The 12,763-nt window shown below is 37.4% G+C and overlaps 1 protein-coding gene across 1 annotated transcript; it reads right to left on the minus strand.

The window, feature by feature from the left end:
• On the minus strand, positions 1,073-3,727 carry LOC104733710 (glutathione S-transferase T3-like). The gene is made up of 3 exons (XM_019233623.1): positions 2,956-3,727; positions 2,263-2,408; positions 1,073-1,219 (listed from the first exon to the last, which is right to left on the minus strand). The coding sequence occupies exons 1-3, from the start codon at positions 3,725-3,727 to the stop codon at positions 1,133-1,135; spliced, it is 1,005 nt and encodes a 334-aa protein (XP_019089168.1). The 3' UTR covers positions 1,073-1,132.

Below are 12,763 nucleotides of genomic sequence, written 5' to 3' on the forward strand. Positions count from 1 at the left end.
TGAAAAATAAAAAGGTGGATGTTTTAAGACTATCAACAATGGTTTTAAGATTCAACACCCTCCACATCATATCTCTCTCTTCCACATCCTCTTCTCTCTCTTTCATCTAATTATTCAACATCCACTAAAATTTTACACCCTACAATGATTTGTTTAATAAAATCCAACACCTTACCCCACCCCTTTTTATTTCATTATTTTTTAATTCTTTTATGTTTTAGGTTTTCCGATTACGTATTAATAACGACTATTGTTTAAATTTTAATTAACATAATTAAGAGTTATAAGTTTTTTCTTTTTAGTTTTATTTAAATTTTATGTTTTTAATTAAGAAAATGTAAATAGTAAAAACGAAAACAGAGAGAGTCATTATTAAAACAAATAAAATTACGAAAAACTTAAAATGCAATACAATACAATAAGAAGATCATAGTACAATACAACTAGGTAACTACCCGCACTATATGTGGAATAAATTTATGCAGATAAAATTAGTGTTATAAGTAAAGTTATTTTTGAGGATCTAAAATTTGTTTATGTAAAAACAAAATATATAACCCGTTAGAATATGTTTAGATCAAACTACTATGTATCAACTAAATATATATATCCGCTTTTTCTTTAATCTATGCAAGATTTTTTATTGTGTTTAATTTTTTTTGGTGTAAAAATATGTTTCACCCGTGAAATATTACCAATGACATTAAATAAGCTATATAATAATGATTATTGTGATAATTTTATTTTGGAAATTTTAAATATGTGAATAGTAATCAGTTTTTTTTAATAGGTGAATAAATTAGGGTTTTGAAAATGTTTTAGTTCTAGTAATGTTATAATAACTAAATATGTTATAAAAATGATTAAAATATATTTTAAAATTGAAATGTTTGATTTTTTAATTAATTGAAAAGAAATATTCCTTAATCATTCAATAGTAATTATGTGTAAATATCCATAAAAATGAGAGCAATAAATTCATTTGTGTCTCGAGCTCTGTAGCGACGACACATCAGCATTTTTTTTTGAAAATGCTTCTCTATTAATATATAGGGGATAAGAAGAACACAATACAACCAATAAAACTCACATAACTAGTACAATAGACTCAACTCAAAAATTTAAAATCATTTTAATCACGAGACATTCCGAACTTTGCCCATATGTGTTTGCCTAGATCTGCTTGCAATTCGCGATGCACACTTGAATCATGCAATTCGGATCTAGCACGTACATGATTTGCAAATGCAGGTAGCACCTCGGTCGAGAATGGCTGCGGTGTACTATACCCACTTGCCTCAGATTGATCATAATCGTTCCATCGTTGAATATATGTATCATGTTCATCCTCAACAATCATATTATGCAATATGATACATGATCTCATAATGATAGCCAGATCGTCTATGTCCCACATGCGAGCTGGTTAGCGAATGATTTTAAATCGAGCCTGCAATACTCCAAATGCATCCCTCTTGAATTTCTGCAACTAACTTGTCCAGCTCACTTTGAGGAAGCCTAATCGATTTGACAAAAGTAGGATAAGAAGGATAGACACCGTAAGCTAGATAGTATGCCATATACAGAAATTGATTCACCAAGAAGTTAACTGTTGGAGTATTTTCCTGTTCAACATCATCAAACACCGGTGAACAATCTAGAACGTTTATATCGTTCAATGTGCCTGGACATCCAAAAAAGGCATGCCAGATCCATAGATCATGTGATGCGACTGCTTCAAGAATAACAGTGGTTATTCCCTTATCACCCTGAGTAAATTGTCCTTTCCACGCTGTAGGACAATTTTTCCATTCCCAGTGCATGCAATCAATACTCCCAATCATCTCCGGGAACCCTCACATTTCACTAACATGCAAAATTCTCTAGAGGTCCTCTTGAGTTGGGACACTGAGATACTCTTGCTCGTACAATTGTATGATTCCCTTACAGAATCTATGCAAGCACTCCAGAGCTGTTGTACCTCCAATTTTAATGTACTCATCCACCGCATCGGCCGCCACACCATATGCTAGCATTCAGCATTCACATGGTCGTAGTACATTTTGCTAATGGAGATATACCTTCTTTATTGGCTGCGTCAAATTGTTGGGTGAAGTAGTCGTCACTAATTGATAGGTCCCCAACGATTCGAAGGAAAACATGTTTTCGCATTCGGAATCGCCGATGAAACATTGCATCGTCGTATGTCGGTTGATTGGAAAAGTAGTAGTCAACCAGTCTTTGATTTTCCGCTACATGATCTCTATTGAAGTATCTTCTCTTCATGCGAGGTGGAAAGTCTTCCTCTATTTTCTTACGACGCTCACTAAAATAGTTGAGGATATACATATCTTTAATTTCAGACTGCCTTTTGTAACCTTCGATATCAAAAGGAAATTTTGATGGATCTATTGAGATTTATTTAGTGAGATAAGATTTGTGATATTGGTACATAAATGGAAGAATGAGTCCCCATTTATAAGAAAAATGAGCCAACGGATTGAGTGGCTGGAGGATAAGATTTTGGCATTAAACGCCTAACTTCACGGATTACATTGACGAAAAAGTCTCGGGCACTCGATATCATTATTCAATCAAGTTGAGTGGATGGAGGATAAGATTCTTACATTAAAAACCGAAATTCACGGATTACATTGACGAAACAGTCATGGGCACTCGACAGCATTATTGAATCAAGTTTAGTGGATGGAGGATAAGATTCTGACATTAAAAGCCAAAATTCACGGATTACATTGACGAAATTATGAAAGCATAAACTTACAACAAACATTATTAAAGGAGAAAGCGACAAAAAAACATTATTAAAGCATGGAGTGACATGATAGAGACAAACATGGAGTGACATGATACAGATAGCCAGTTGTTACTACAGTTATTCTCCAAATAATTCGTAGCTCAACTTCTGCATCAGCTTTCTCTCCTTGTCACTGAGACAGTTCTTTTCACTTAGCTTCATCCACATCTTCATATTCATAGCCCTAGTCTTTTCTTTCATCACTATGTTTGACTCCTCTTGCTTTCGAATTGCCTCCTCTTTCATCATGGCTATATTGTCCAAGCGTTTCAACTCTTGCTCCTTGATCTTTTTGTATACATTAAACTCTTCGTTGACCACTTCCAAGACTGCGCCCTTACCTTTCTTTTTAGCTTTCTTAGCTGCATCCCTCCCCATTGGACGAGCATTGGATCCTACAGAGTTGGAGTCACTAGCATCACTGTCGTGAACTCTCTTAGATCCACTGCTTCCAAAGCTAGTATTTCCTCCTACCTGAACAGAGATCCATTCTTTCATTAAATTGAAATTACCGTTACCACCATATGAATATATTTCATGCGCTTTCGCCACTACATCTTGCTCCGACCACCCGCTTTGTTGCATACGCTTAGCGTTATCGTAAGCGCCAATCCAATTTCCCAGTTTTGTGTTCACGTAGTTGTAGCGATTTCTACATGTAGTTGCACATGTAGTTGCACTACGTGGAGGATCAAATGAGCAAAACTCATTAAAATACTCAACAATTTTACCCCAAAATGATTCGTTCTTTTGGTTTCTGCCAACAATGCTGTCGGTTCCATATTTGATCCACCCACTCAGTAGCACCAAGTTTTGCTCAGTGGTCCATTTGGGGCTTTTTCGGGGGCCAGATATCGAATGGTCGGCGCTCGGAGTGGGTTCATTAACACCACTTTTACCACCAAGAGCCATTTGCGTTGAAAATTTGGGAAATTCAGTTGCTCAGAGTCCGGATCAATTTCATTTCGTCGGAGTAGCAGAATAAGGGGGTGGTTGAGATGGATATGACATCCCTAACCATAGTATGTATGATAGTTTGGAACAGCCGACGGCATGAAGAAACTTGGTCGAAAACCATAATTTGGCATATTTGGGGGTTGGTTGGAATATTGATTATGATATGGATAATTGTTGGGATTTGGGTAGTTAAAAGGTAATTAGAAAAATTTTGAGTGTTAGAAGGGTTATTGTTTGGATCCATTTTTTCAGAGAAGACTGAAAAATATAAAATTAAGAATTTATGAAAGGTAAATAGAAAATTATTGTGAAGAAGATGGTTTTTTTTTTCTGTGCCAAATCTAATGAATCAAGTCTCTATTTATAGAATATGAAAATGATGATATTTGGTATAATTTTTTTTTAAAAGTAATATCATAACAACTATTATCTTCAATAATGTAGATGTAAAAAAAACCCAATAAATACACTCCATTATTTTCGGATGTATCTATACATATGTTGTTGCACAGATTTTTTGTTTGGTCCAGTAAACACATGGCACGTGTAAAGATTGCATCCTCTTTTTTTCAATCCGTTGAAATGATTCAACACTTGTGAATCCACATCATTTTTTTTCATTTCTCAACACCCTCATTGCATCAGTTAAGCAATTGAATTTTCTTTTCAACAACCCCATTGTAAACAATCGAAACGTCAAACCAATGTGGATAGTCTTAAGCTGTTGAATAATTTATTCAACAATTGAAGTAATGCAATGGTCTGTTGAAAAAAAAGAAAAGAGATGAGGTGGAGACAACTAAGTTGAAAACATTCAATGGAATTGAAGCGCAAAAGTGTTGGGTTATGCTCGTCACGTGTAAACTTTTGAATGGTTTATTTTTTTAATTGCATGATAATATTTAGATAAAAAAAAATGTGTTGTGTTTCTATTGGATGGTAAGATTTCAGATATTTTTTATCTAACCTAATTATTTGAGATCAATTATCTTATAGAATCCAAAAATTTTATTTTAATATTTTTATACCAAAATTCATCATTTTTTATTCTCTATTTTGGACATACAAAAAACCCATATTTTCTACTATATTTTTGCTATCAGCTTTAATAAGCTCTTGTTTATTGTTTTATCTATCTTTTTGTTTTTAAATGAATCCTATTAATAAACCTTTTAGCTCCCAAAATTCTTCTAATTACCCTTTTAACTACCCAAATCCCAACAATTATCAGTTTCAAAATAAATCTCCCAACCATCCCCATCATATACCAAACTATGGATATCCACCAAATTTCTTCATGCCATCAGCTGTTCCAAACTATCGTCCATATCATGGATCGATGATGTCATAATCATCTCAAACACCCTCTTAATCTTCTTCTCCAATGGGTAATGAAACTAATACGAATGTGGTAGGAGCTGAATTTCCTGAATTTTCTACACAAACGGCTCTTGGGATATGAGTGGTGTTTATGAAGCCATTCCAAATGAAGATGATTCAACTCCTGCTCATCAGAGAACCTCCAAATGGACTGTTGAGCAAAATTTGGCTACTAAGTGGGTGGATTAAATGTGGAAATATATAGCATCGTTGGCAGACACCAAAAAGGTGATTCATATTGGGGTAAAATTGCTTAGTACTGTAATGAGAATGGCTCATTTGATACTCTGTGTGATGGAGTTTCATGCAGAAATCAGTACTGTAATGAGCATGGCTCATTTACCCCATTATTTTTATTTCATATCTTTCTGAAACGACCGACCCATTTTTTATCAATAATAATAATCTAGTAATCTCATACTCACTAACGACCTAACCACATTCAAACCAAACAGCAGAATTAAACCAAACATTAAACCAATATCCAATAACCAATAACTAATAAATCAAAACAATAATAATTCAACCAACAGTCATAAAACATTAAACCAGCAACCTAGCAACATTCTAATGGCTCAACTATAGCAACCTAACAGAAGCAAGACAACACATCAACGAGCCACTAGAACATCCTCCTCTTCATCGCCTTGATTCCACGATCACACTTTGCCTTTACCTGCACCACAAACACAAATTGAGATGCATGAGTATTGTCGTAAACATTAAGTGCGGCAATCCTCCCATCTACTGGGCTATACACACAAGCAACTAAGATTCTAATGTTAAATAAGCAACAAAAAAACACAAACAAACCAGGAAAACAAGTATCAGCCGTTTTCTTAAAGGTTTGGTGTCGACCGACACCCTCTTGGTGTCGACCGACACCCTCATGGTATCGACTGACACCCTCCTGGTATCGATCGTTACCCTCCTGGTATCGACCGACACTGGCTCTTGGTGTAGACCGACACTGCCTCTCAGTGTCGAACGACACCACCTCTTGGTGTCGACCGACACCCCTCCTCGACTCGGATTGGTGTTAGAGTGGTTTAAGGGAATTTAATTGGTGGAATTATTTGTCTGTTGCTTGTTGCATGATGTTGTGAATGGTTGTTGTGTGATGGAAATTGATTATGAGTAGTTAGTCAATTTGAGTGAGTATGGAGTCCTAGTATCATCCTCTTCAAGCCTTCAATGAGATTCGACGGTAAGTTGTTTTATGTGTTGTTAGTTGTGTAGTGTTTTTAGCTTCTGTACGAGAGGTGCAGTTGGCTATTGACAAGTTGTTGGAAAATGGTGGATCACGCCGGTATCGGGAAATTCCGTTGGCGGTGATTTGTGAAAGTGGATGTGTTGGAAATAGATTTCCGAGAAGTTCTGATAGCGAATTATGATGGATTTTTCTTTTTGGGACTTGTGTGTCATGTGGAAAAAGGAAATAGCTCGGGAATTCTATAAATGGAAAGTTTCCATAAATAGAAGGTTTCTATATATGGAAAGTTTCCATAAATAGGAAGTTTCTAAAAATGGAAAGTTTTTTTTATGGGAGTTAGAGCTTTGCTATTTTTGGAAAGTGTATGGAAAATACCTTGAGTGTAGGGTATTCCAGTGTGACCGGGTGGTGGTATTTGGGAAGAAGTAGATGGTGGTTAGTATGACATTGCGTTGTCGTACGTGGACCACGGGAGTGTCGGGAAGTGCTTAGAAATGTCAAGAATTGTTTGCTCTAGGGACGGTGGGTTATGAACAACTCATAAGGAGATGGTGGTTCTCCTGAGGGGATGGTGGTTCCCCTGTATACCGATAGCTTGATGGGTGGTGGGCCCTGAAAGCGGCAGAGGAGATGGTGGTTCTCCTGGGAGATGGTGGTTCTCCTGAGGGGATGGTGGTTCCCCTGGTACCGAGATTTCGGGGGTGACGACCCAAAAGTGAGACAGTATGACTCGAGGACGGTGGTCTGAGAGTGAGATCGGTATGGCTCAAAGGTTTTGACCTGAGAGTGGATGAGTTGGGAGCAAATAATGTCTAGGACGTGTGAATAAGCATAGTGACCGAATGTAGATGTCGGGGCTGATGGTGGTTCAATCCCGGGTTTAGTGTTGACCAGTGGGGTCAGGACTTTGTTGATCGGTGGGGTCAGGATTGTGTGGACCGGTGGGGTCAGGATGGGTTGACCGGTGGGGTTAGGATGGGCTGACCAGTGGGGGTCAGGGAGTTCTAGACCGTTGGATCACATGGGTGTGCGGGTTGTGGCAGCAGTTGCACGGGAAGCATTGGTTGATGGTGTTCAGTCTAGTAGGAGGATGTGCGGCCCATGGAGACGGTTGCACAGAGGTCCTTGGCGGATGGATGGTGTTTTGAGATTCGAGAACGAATATTTTGTTAGAGGGGGAGAATTGTAACGCCCGTGTTCCAGAAAAATAATGAAATATTGGAGTTACTATGAGAAATTGGGTGGAATCGGTTTAGTATCGGTTTAGATAAATTCTGGTTTAATTTTATTAAACCAAGGAACCCTAGATTTCTCTATAATTCATGCTTCTCTACTCTCTTTTGGGGTTGTGGTCGTTCTTGTAGAGAGAAAAAAAGAGCTTGTTTGTGGAGAAGAGGTGTGAGGAAGGGGACGTTCGATTTTGGTGTGTTAGGCAAAAGAGCAGAATCGTTAAAGTTTGGGAGGAAACAGTTTCGACATATCAAATCGTACTCAAAGTTTTGTGAGACACGTTTTCTTAGAAGCGAGTTGGGACCATCGGGTATTGTCACTGAGATCGTGATCTCTTCTGGTTTCTGAGCGGTACAAGATTTTGTGGGAAGCTTCTTGACGTCTCAGGCTAGCTTTTCACCGGAGGGATTTGATAGTTAACGGGCGTTTCTTGGCTGTTGCAGACGTTAGGAGAGTCTCAACTAGTTGTATTCGTTGTTATAATCAGCTTGTTAAGGTGAGTGCGTGACCATGAGCTTATCTGAGCGATTGGGTTGTATGACTTGTTTTGTGTGATGATATGTAGGTGTGGTGAAAGTGTTATTGGGTGACCTGTTCAATGACTGGTTTGTTATGTTTTATTTGTGGTTGTACTCTTCATTTGCTTGTGTGTATAGCTCGTAGATGGGAGGATCGTCTCATTGGGTATTTCTGGTAATACTCACGCATCTCATTGTGTTTGTGGTGCAGGTAATGAATTTGTAGCGTGGAATCATGGCGATGAGGAGGAGGATGATCTAGGGTCTCGTTTGTGTGTTGGTGGTCTTTGTTATATTGTTTATGTTGGAACCTTGGATAGAGTTATGCTAGGTTGCTGGATAAAATGGTTAGGAATGTTTATTGTATTGATGATATATTGGTTTTGTATTATTGGTATGTTTCCGCTGTGCATATTGGTTATTGCTGATTTATTGTATAGGTTATAATTAAATATTATGAGGTATTTAATTATATTATTATTATTAAAAAAAACGGGTCGGGTTGTTTCACCAACAAACTGAGTGGTTGGAGGATTGCATTGACGAAGCTGTCACGGACACTTGACAATATTATTGAAGTATGTTGAGTGGTTGAAGGATAAAATTCTCCATTATTAAAGCATAACATGCCAATCGAACATTATAAAAGGAGAAAGTGATAACATACATTATTAAAGGAGAAAGTGACGAATTAAAGCATGGAGTGACATGATACAAACAAGTGACAAACAAACATTATTAAAGCATGCAATGACATGATACAGACACGCACATAGTGACATGGAACAGATAGCCACTTGTTACTACAGTTAATTTCCAAATAATTTGTTGCTCAACTGTTGCAACAGCTCTCTGCCTTGGTCATTAAGACGGTCCCTTTCACTTAGTTTCCACCACATTTTCATCTTCTTAGCCCGAGTCTTTTCTTTTATCAATTAGTTTGTCTCATCTTGTCTTTATGTTGCCTATTTCTGCCTTTGGTTTGCCTCCACTTTGGTTCAAACTCTTGCGCTTTGATTTATTTTAATTCATTAAAATCTTCGTTGACCACTTCAAAGACTGCACCCTTACCTTTCTTTTTACACTTTTTTTAGCTGCATCCCTCCATACTGTACGAGCACTAGTTCAACCATAGTTGGAGTCATTTCCGTCACTCTCGTGGGTTCTCTTAGATAGATTACTTCCAGTGCTAGTATTTACATTTACATGACTAGCATAACGTGGTTGATCACAGATAACAAGCCATTCTGACATTAAATTAAATTCTCCATTCTTACCACTTGAATATAGCTCATGTGCTTCGCAATACATCATTTTCCGACCACTCGCTTTGTTCCAGACATTTAGCGGCATCGTATAAGCACAAATCTATTTTCCCAATTTTTGGCTCACGTAGTTGAAATGATTTTTGCATAAAATCAAATCACGGGAGTATCAATTGAGCAATGCCCATTACAGTAGTCAGCAGTTTTACTCCAATATGCGTCACTTTTTTGGTTTCTACCAAAAATGCTGTTTGTTCCATATTTTATTCACCCACTCAGTAGCACCAAAATTTGCTAAGTAGTCCACTTGAGACTTTTCTGTGAATAGGAGTTGAATTCTAAGTATTTGGAGTGGCTTCATTAAGACTGCTTACACCACCAAGAGTCATTTGTGTAGAAAATTCGGGAAAATCAGTTGCTCCTCCATATGGAACAACTTCAGTATCCGTTGGAGTAGAAGAATAAGAGGGTGCTTGAGATGGATAAGACATCATCTATCCATAATTTGAACGATTTTGGAATAGCTGATGGCATGAAGAAATTTGGTTGATAACCATAATTTGGTAAATGTTGAGGTTGGGTGGAATATTGATTTTGAAATTGATAGTTGTTGGGATTTGGGTAGTTAAATGGGTAATTAGTCGAATATTGGGTGTTAAATGGGTTGTTGTTCGGATCCATTTCACAAGAAAAAAAATGAGAAAAGATAAAAACACAAGTTTATAGGAGGCCAATGGGATCGATCCAACCGCGTAATTGGTGTTCGGGTTAGTTCTATTTTTTCTCTGGTTTGACGGAGTTTAGTTGATGGAAACCTAGGGCTCTAGTATATAAAGGGAGAACTCGACCCCACTTATTCTTTTAGCCACATTTGTCGTTTCTAGAAAAAGAGAAAGGGGAGAAAAGTTCTAAAAAGTTCTTGAGAGTTTTATGTGAGTTGTTGAGGCTTTCTAAGTCAGTTTATGGTGTTCTTGGAGCGTGGAGAAGGAGATCTGAGCATGGGTGTGGAGTAGGGGTCGTGGGAAATCTTGATTCTCGTTGTTCTTCGTCAGATCTGCTTGTTTTAGAGGTGAGTGCGAAACCATAGCTTATCTAAGGACTAAGCGATGTATGTTTTTGGGTGTTGATTGCTTATGTGGTCTTTGGAGGGTGTATTAGGCATCACAAAGCCAAGAGAATTCGGTGGAGATCATGTTCGGTGATGCTTTGCGTGACTGCATCAATCAATGCAAGGTGTACGTCGGTCGATGCAGTTAGGCATTTTGGAGGAGACACGAGGTTGTGTCTATAACATCCACGAACCAAAATGTGAGTTTTGGAGATGGGTGTCGATCATCACCAAGGGTGGTGTCTCTAACATCCAACGATTTCTGGTTCGGGAGTGGATGTACAAGAGGTTCGATTTCTGTCACTTCATCGAACCTCTTGTATATCCACTCCCGATAATTACCGCCACTACCACCATAATTGTAATATCCCGCCAAATAAATATATATACATTTTTTTCTTTCTTTTTTTTTGGAGAAAATATCAGACTATATATAATAAAATATAAAATATAAGATTATATAATAAAAGCCAAACTCTTTTTTCGAATTAGAATTTTTTTTTTTCATGCTTGATTTTTTTTTTGAAGAGAAACTGTGTTAATTCGGAATGAAGAGAAGAAATGGGTGAATCTTGTTTTTATAGATTAACCCAAGGTGACTAATATGTGACTACTATATAAAAGTTGGTACACCAACCCCCACATGAAAAACACATTTTTCAACTGTAAATTACGACTCTTTGGCGACTATGGTACGACTATGTAATGACTCGCCGAATGAGTCGCATAAGTTGCCAAATTTACCACGTCAAAATAGCGACTACGATAAGACTATATTTTTTCAACAACAAGATAGTCGTTGCAAAGTCGTTAAGATACGAACACTTTACCGACTACATCAATTGGTCGCTACTTAGTGACTCAATAGCAACTAATTCACACATGTCGCAAAGGTGTCGCGAAGTAGTCGCCATGGCCGTCAAGTTTGGCGACTATATATGTAGTCGCTAATGAGCTGTTTTCTTGTAGTGAGAGAAGGAAGAGAAAAAAAAAATAACAACAATTTTTTTCATTTTATATTAAACATTTTACCCAACCAATATTGACCACGTCGATGCCTCTTAGGGACTCTTAAACCTCTTAATTAAGAGGTACTTCTTAGCAATACTCACCAATTGCGCTAATAAGAGGTTCCTTTGCAAATGGTCTAAGGCTAGGTTTGTTTATTCTATTTCATATGTAAAATCATATTATAATCAATATGTAACATCCGCAAACCAAAATTGTGGATTTTGCTGAGATCTGTTCCTTTGGAGTGGAGATCTGGTGCTAGGAACGAAAGGGAAGCCTTCTAGGGTGCTGGATTCGTCGTTGTTGGGACATAACTTTCTGCAAAAGAGGTGAGTGCATGACCATGGCTGATCTAAGCCTGAGATCTCTTATGATTTGCTTGTTCTATGTTGTTTGTGGTGTTGTTGTTGCTTGTGGTGGTTGTGTTATGGTTCTCATAGGTTCCTAAAGCTTTTGGGTGTGTTTGGGACGAATTGGAAATGATTGGAAACGGAGATTCGATGATCGGCTTCGAGCAGAACGTGTCTACGGGGTCGGTGTCGATCGACACCAGGTGGGTGTCGGTCGACACCAAGTAGAGGTCAGTGTCGATAGACACGGTCAACACCAACTTGTTTGTTGCTTGTTTTCCTGGTTTGTTGTGCTTTGTTTGTTGTTTATTAAACATTGGAATCTCAATTGCTTGTGTGTATAGCCCAGTAGATGGAAGGATTGCCTCACTAAGTATTTGTGATAATAATTACGCATCTCAATTGTTGTTTGTTATATGCAGGTATGTGACGTGGAATCATGGCGATGAAGAGGAGGATGATCTAGGGTCTCGTTTGTGTGATGTTGGTTATGTATGGTTATGTTATTGGAACCTTGATTAGAGTTATGTTAGGTTTTTGGATAGAATGGTTAGGAATGTTATTGTATTGATTATATGTTAGTTTGTTTTGTTGGTATGTTTCCGCTGTATATATTGGTTGTTGCTGGTTTAAAGAGGTATTTTGATTTGGTTGGTATAATTAAGTAGTATGTGATGCTTAATTATATATTATTACTAGGTAAAATCCCACGCGTTGCGTGGGTTAGATATATTGTTATTGTTTTTTGGGTATTTGATTGTGGCGATCTATTTTACTTTTTTCAAACAATTGTTGTTTGTCTTATATTCCAGTAGGTTCCTTTGTTCTCAGTTGATTTACACTTAATATGGATTTTGGTTTCTAATAATCGTTTTAATTATTTTTGGGATATATGTCGCTGTACTCTATGTCATAT

The sequence above is a fragment of the Camelina sativa genome, chromosome 12 (genome assembly GCF_000633955.1).
Source record: "Camelina sativa cultivar DH55 chromosome 12, Cs, whole genome shotgun sequence".
NCBI classification, from domain to species: Eukaryota; Viridiplantae; Streptophyta; class Magnoliopsida; order Brassicales; family Brassicaceae; genus Camelina; species Camelina sativa.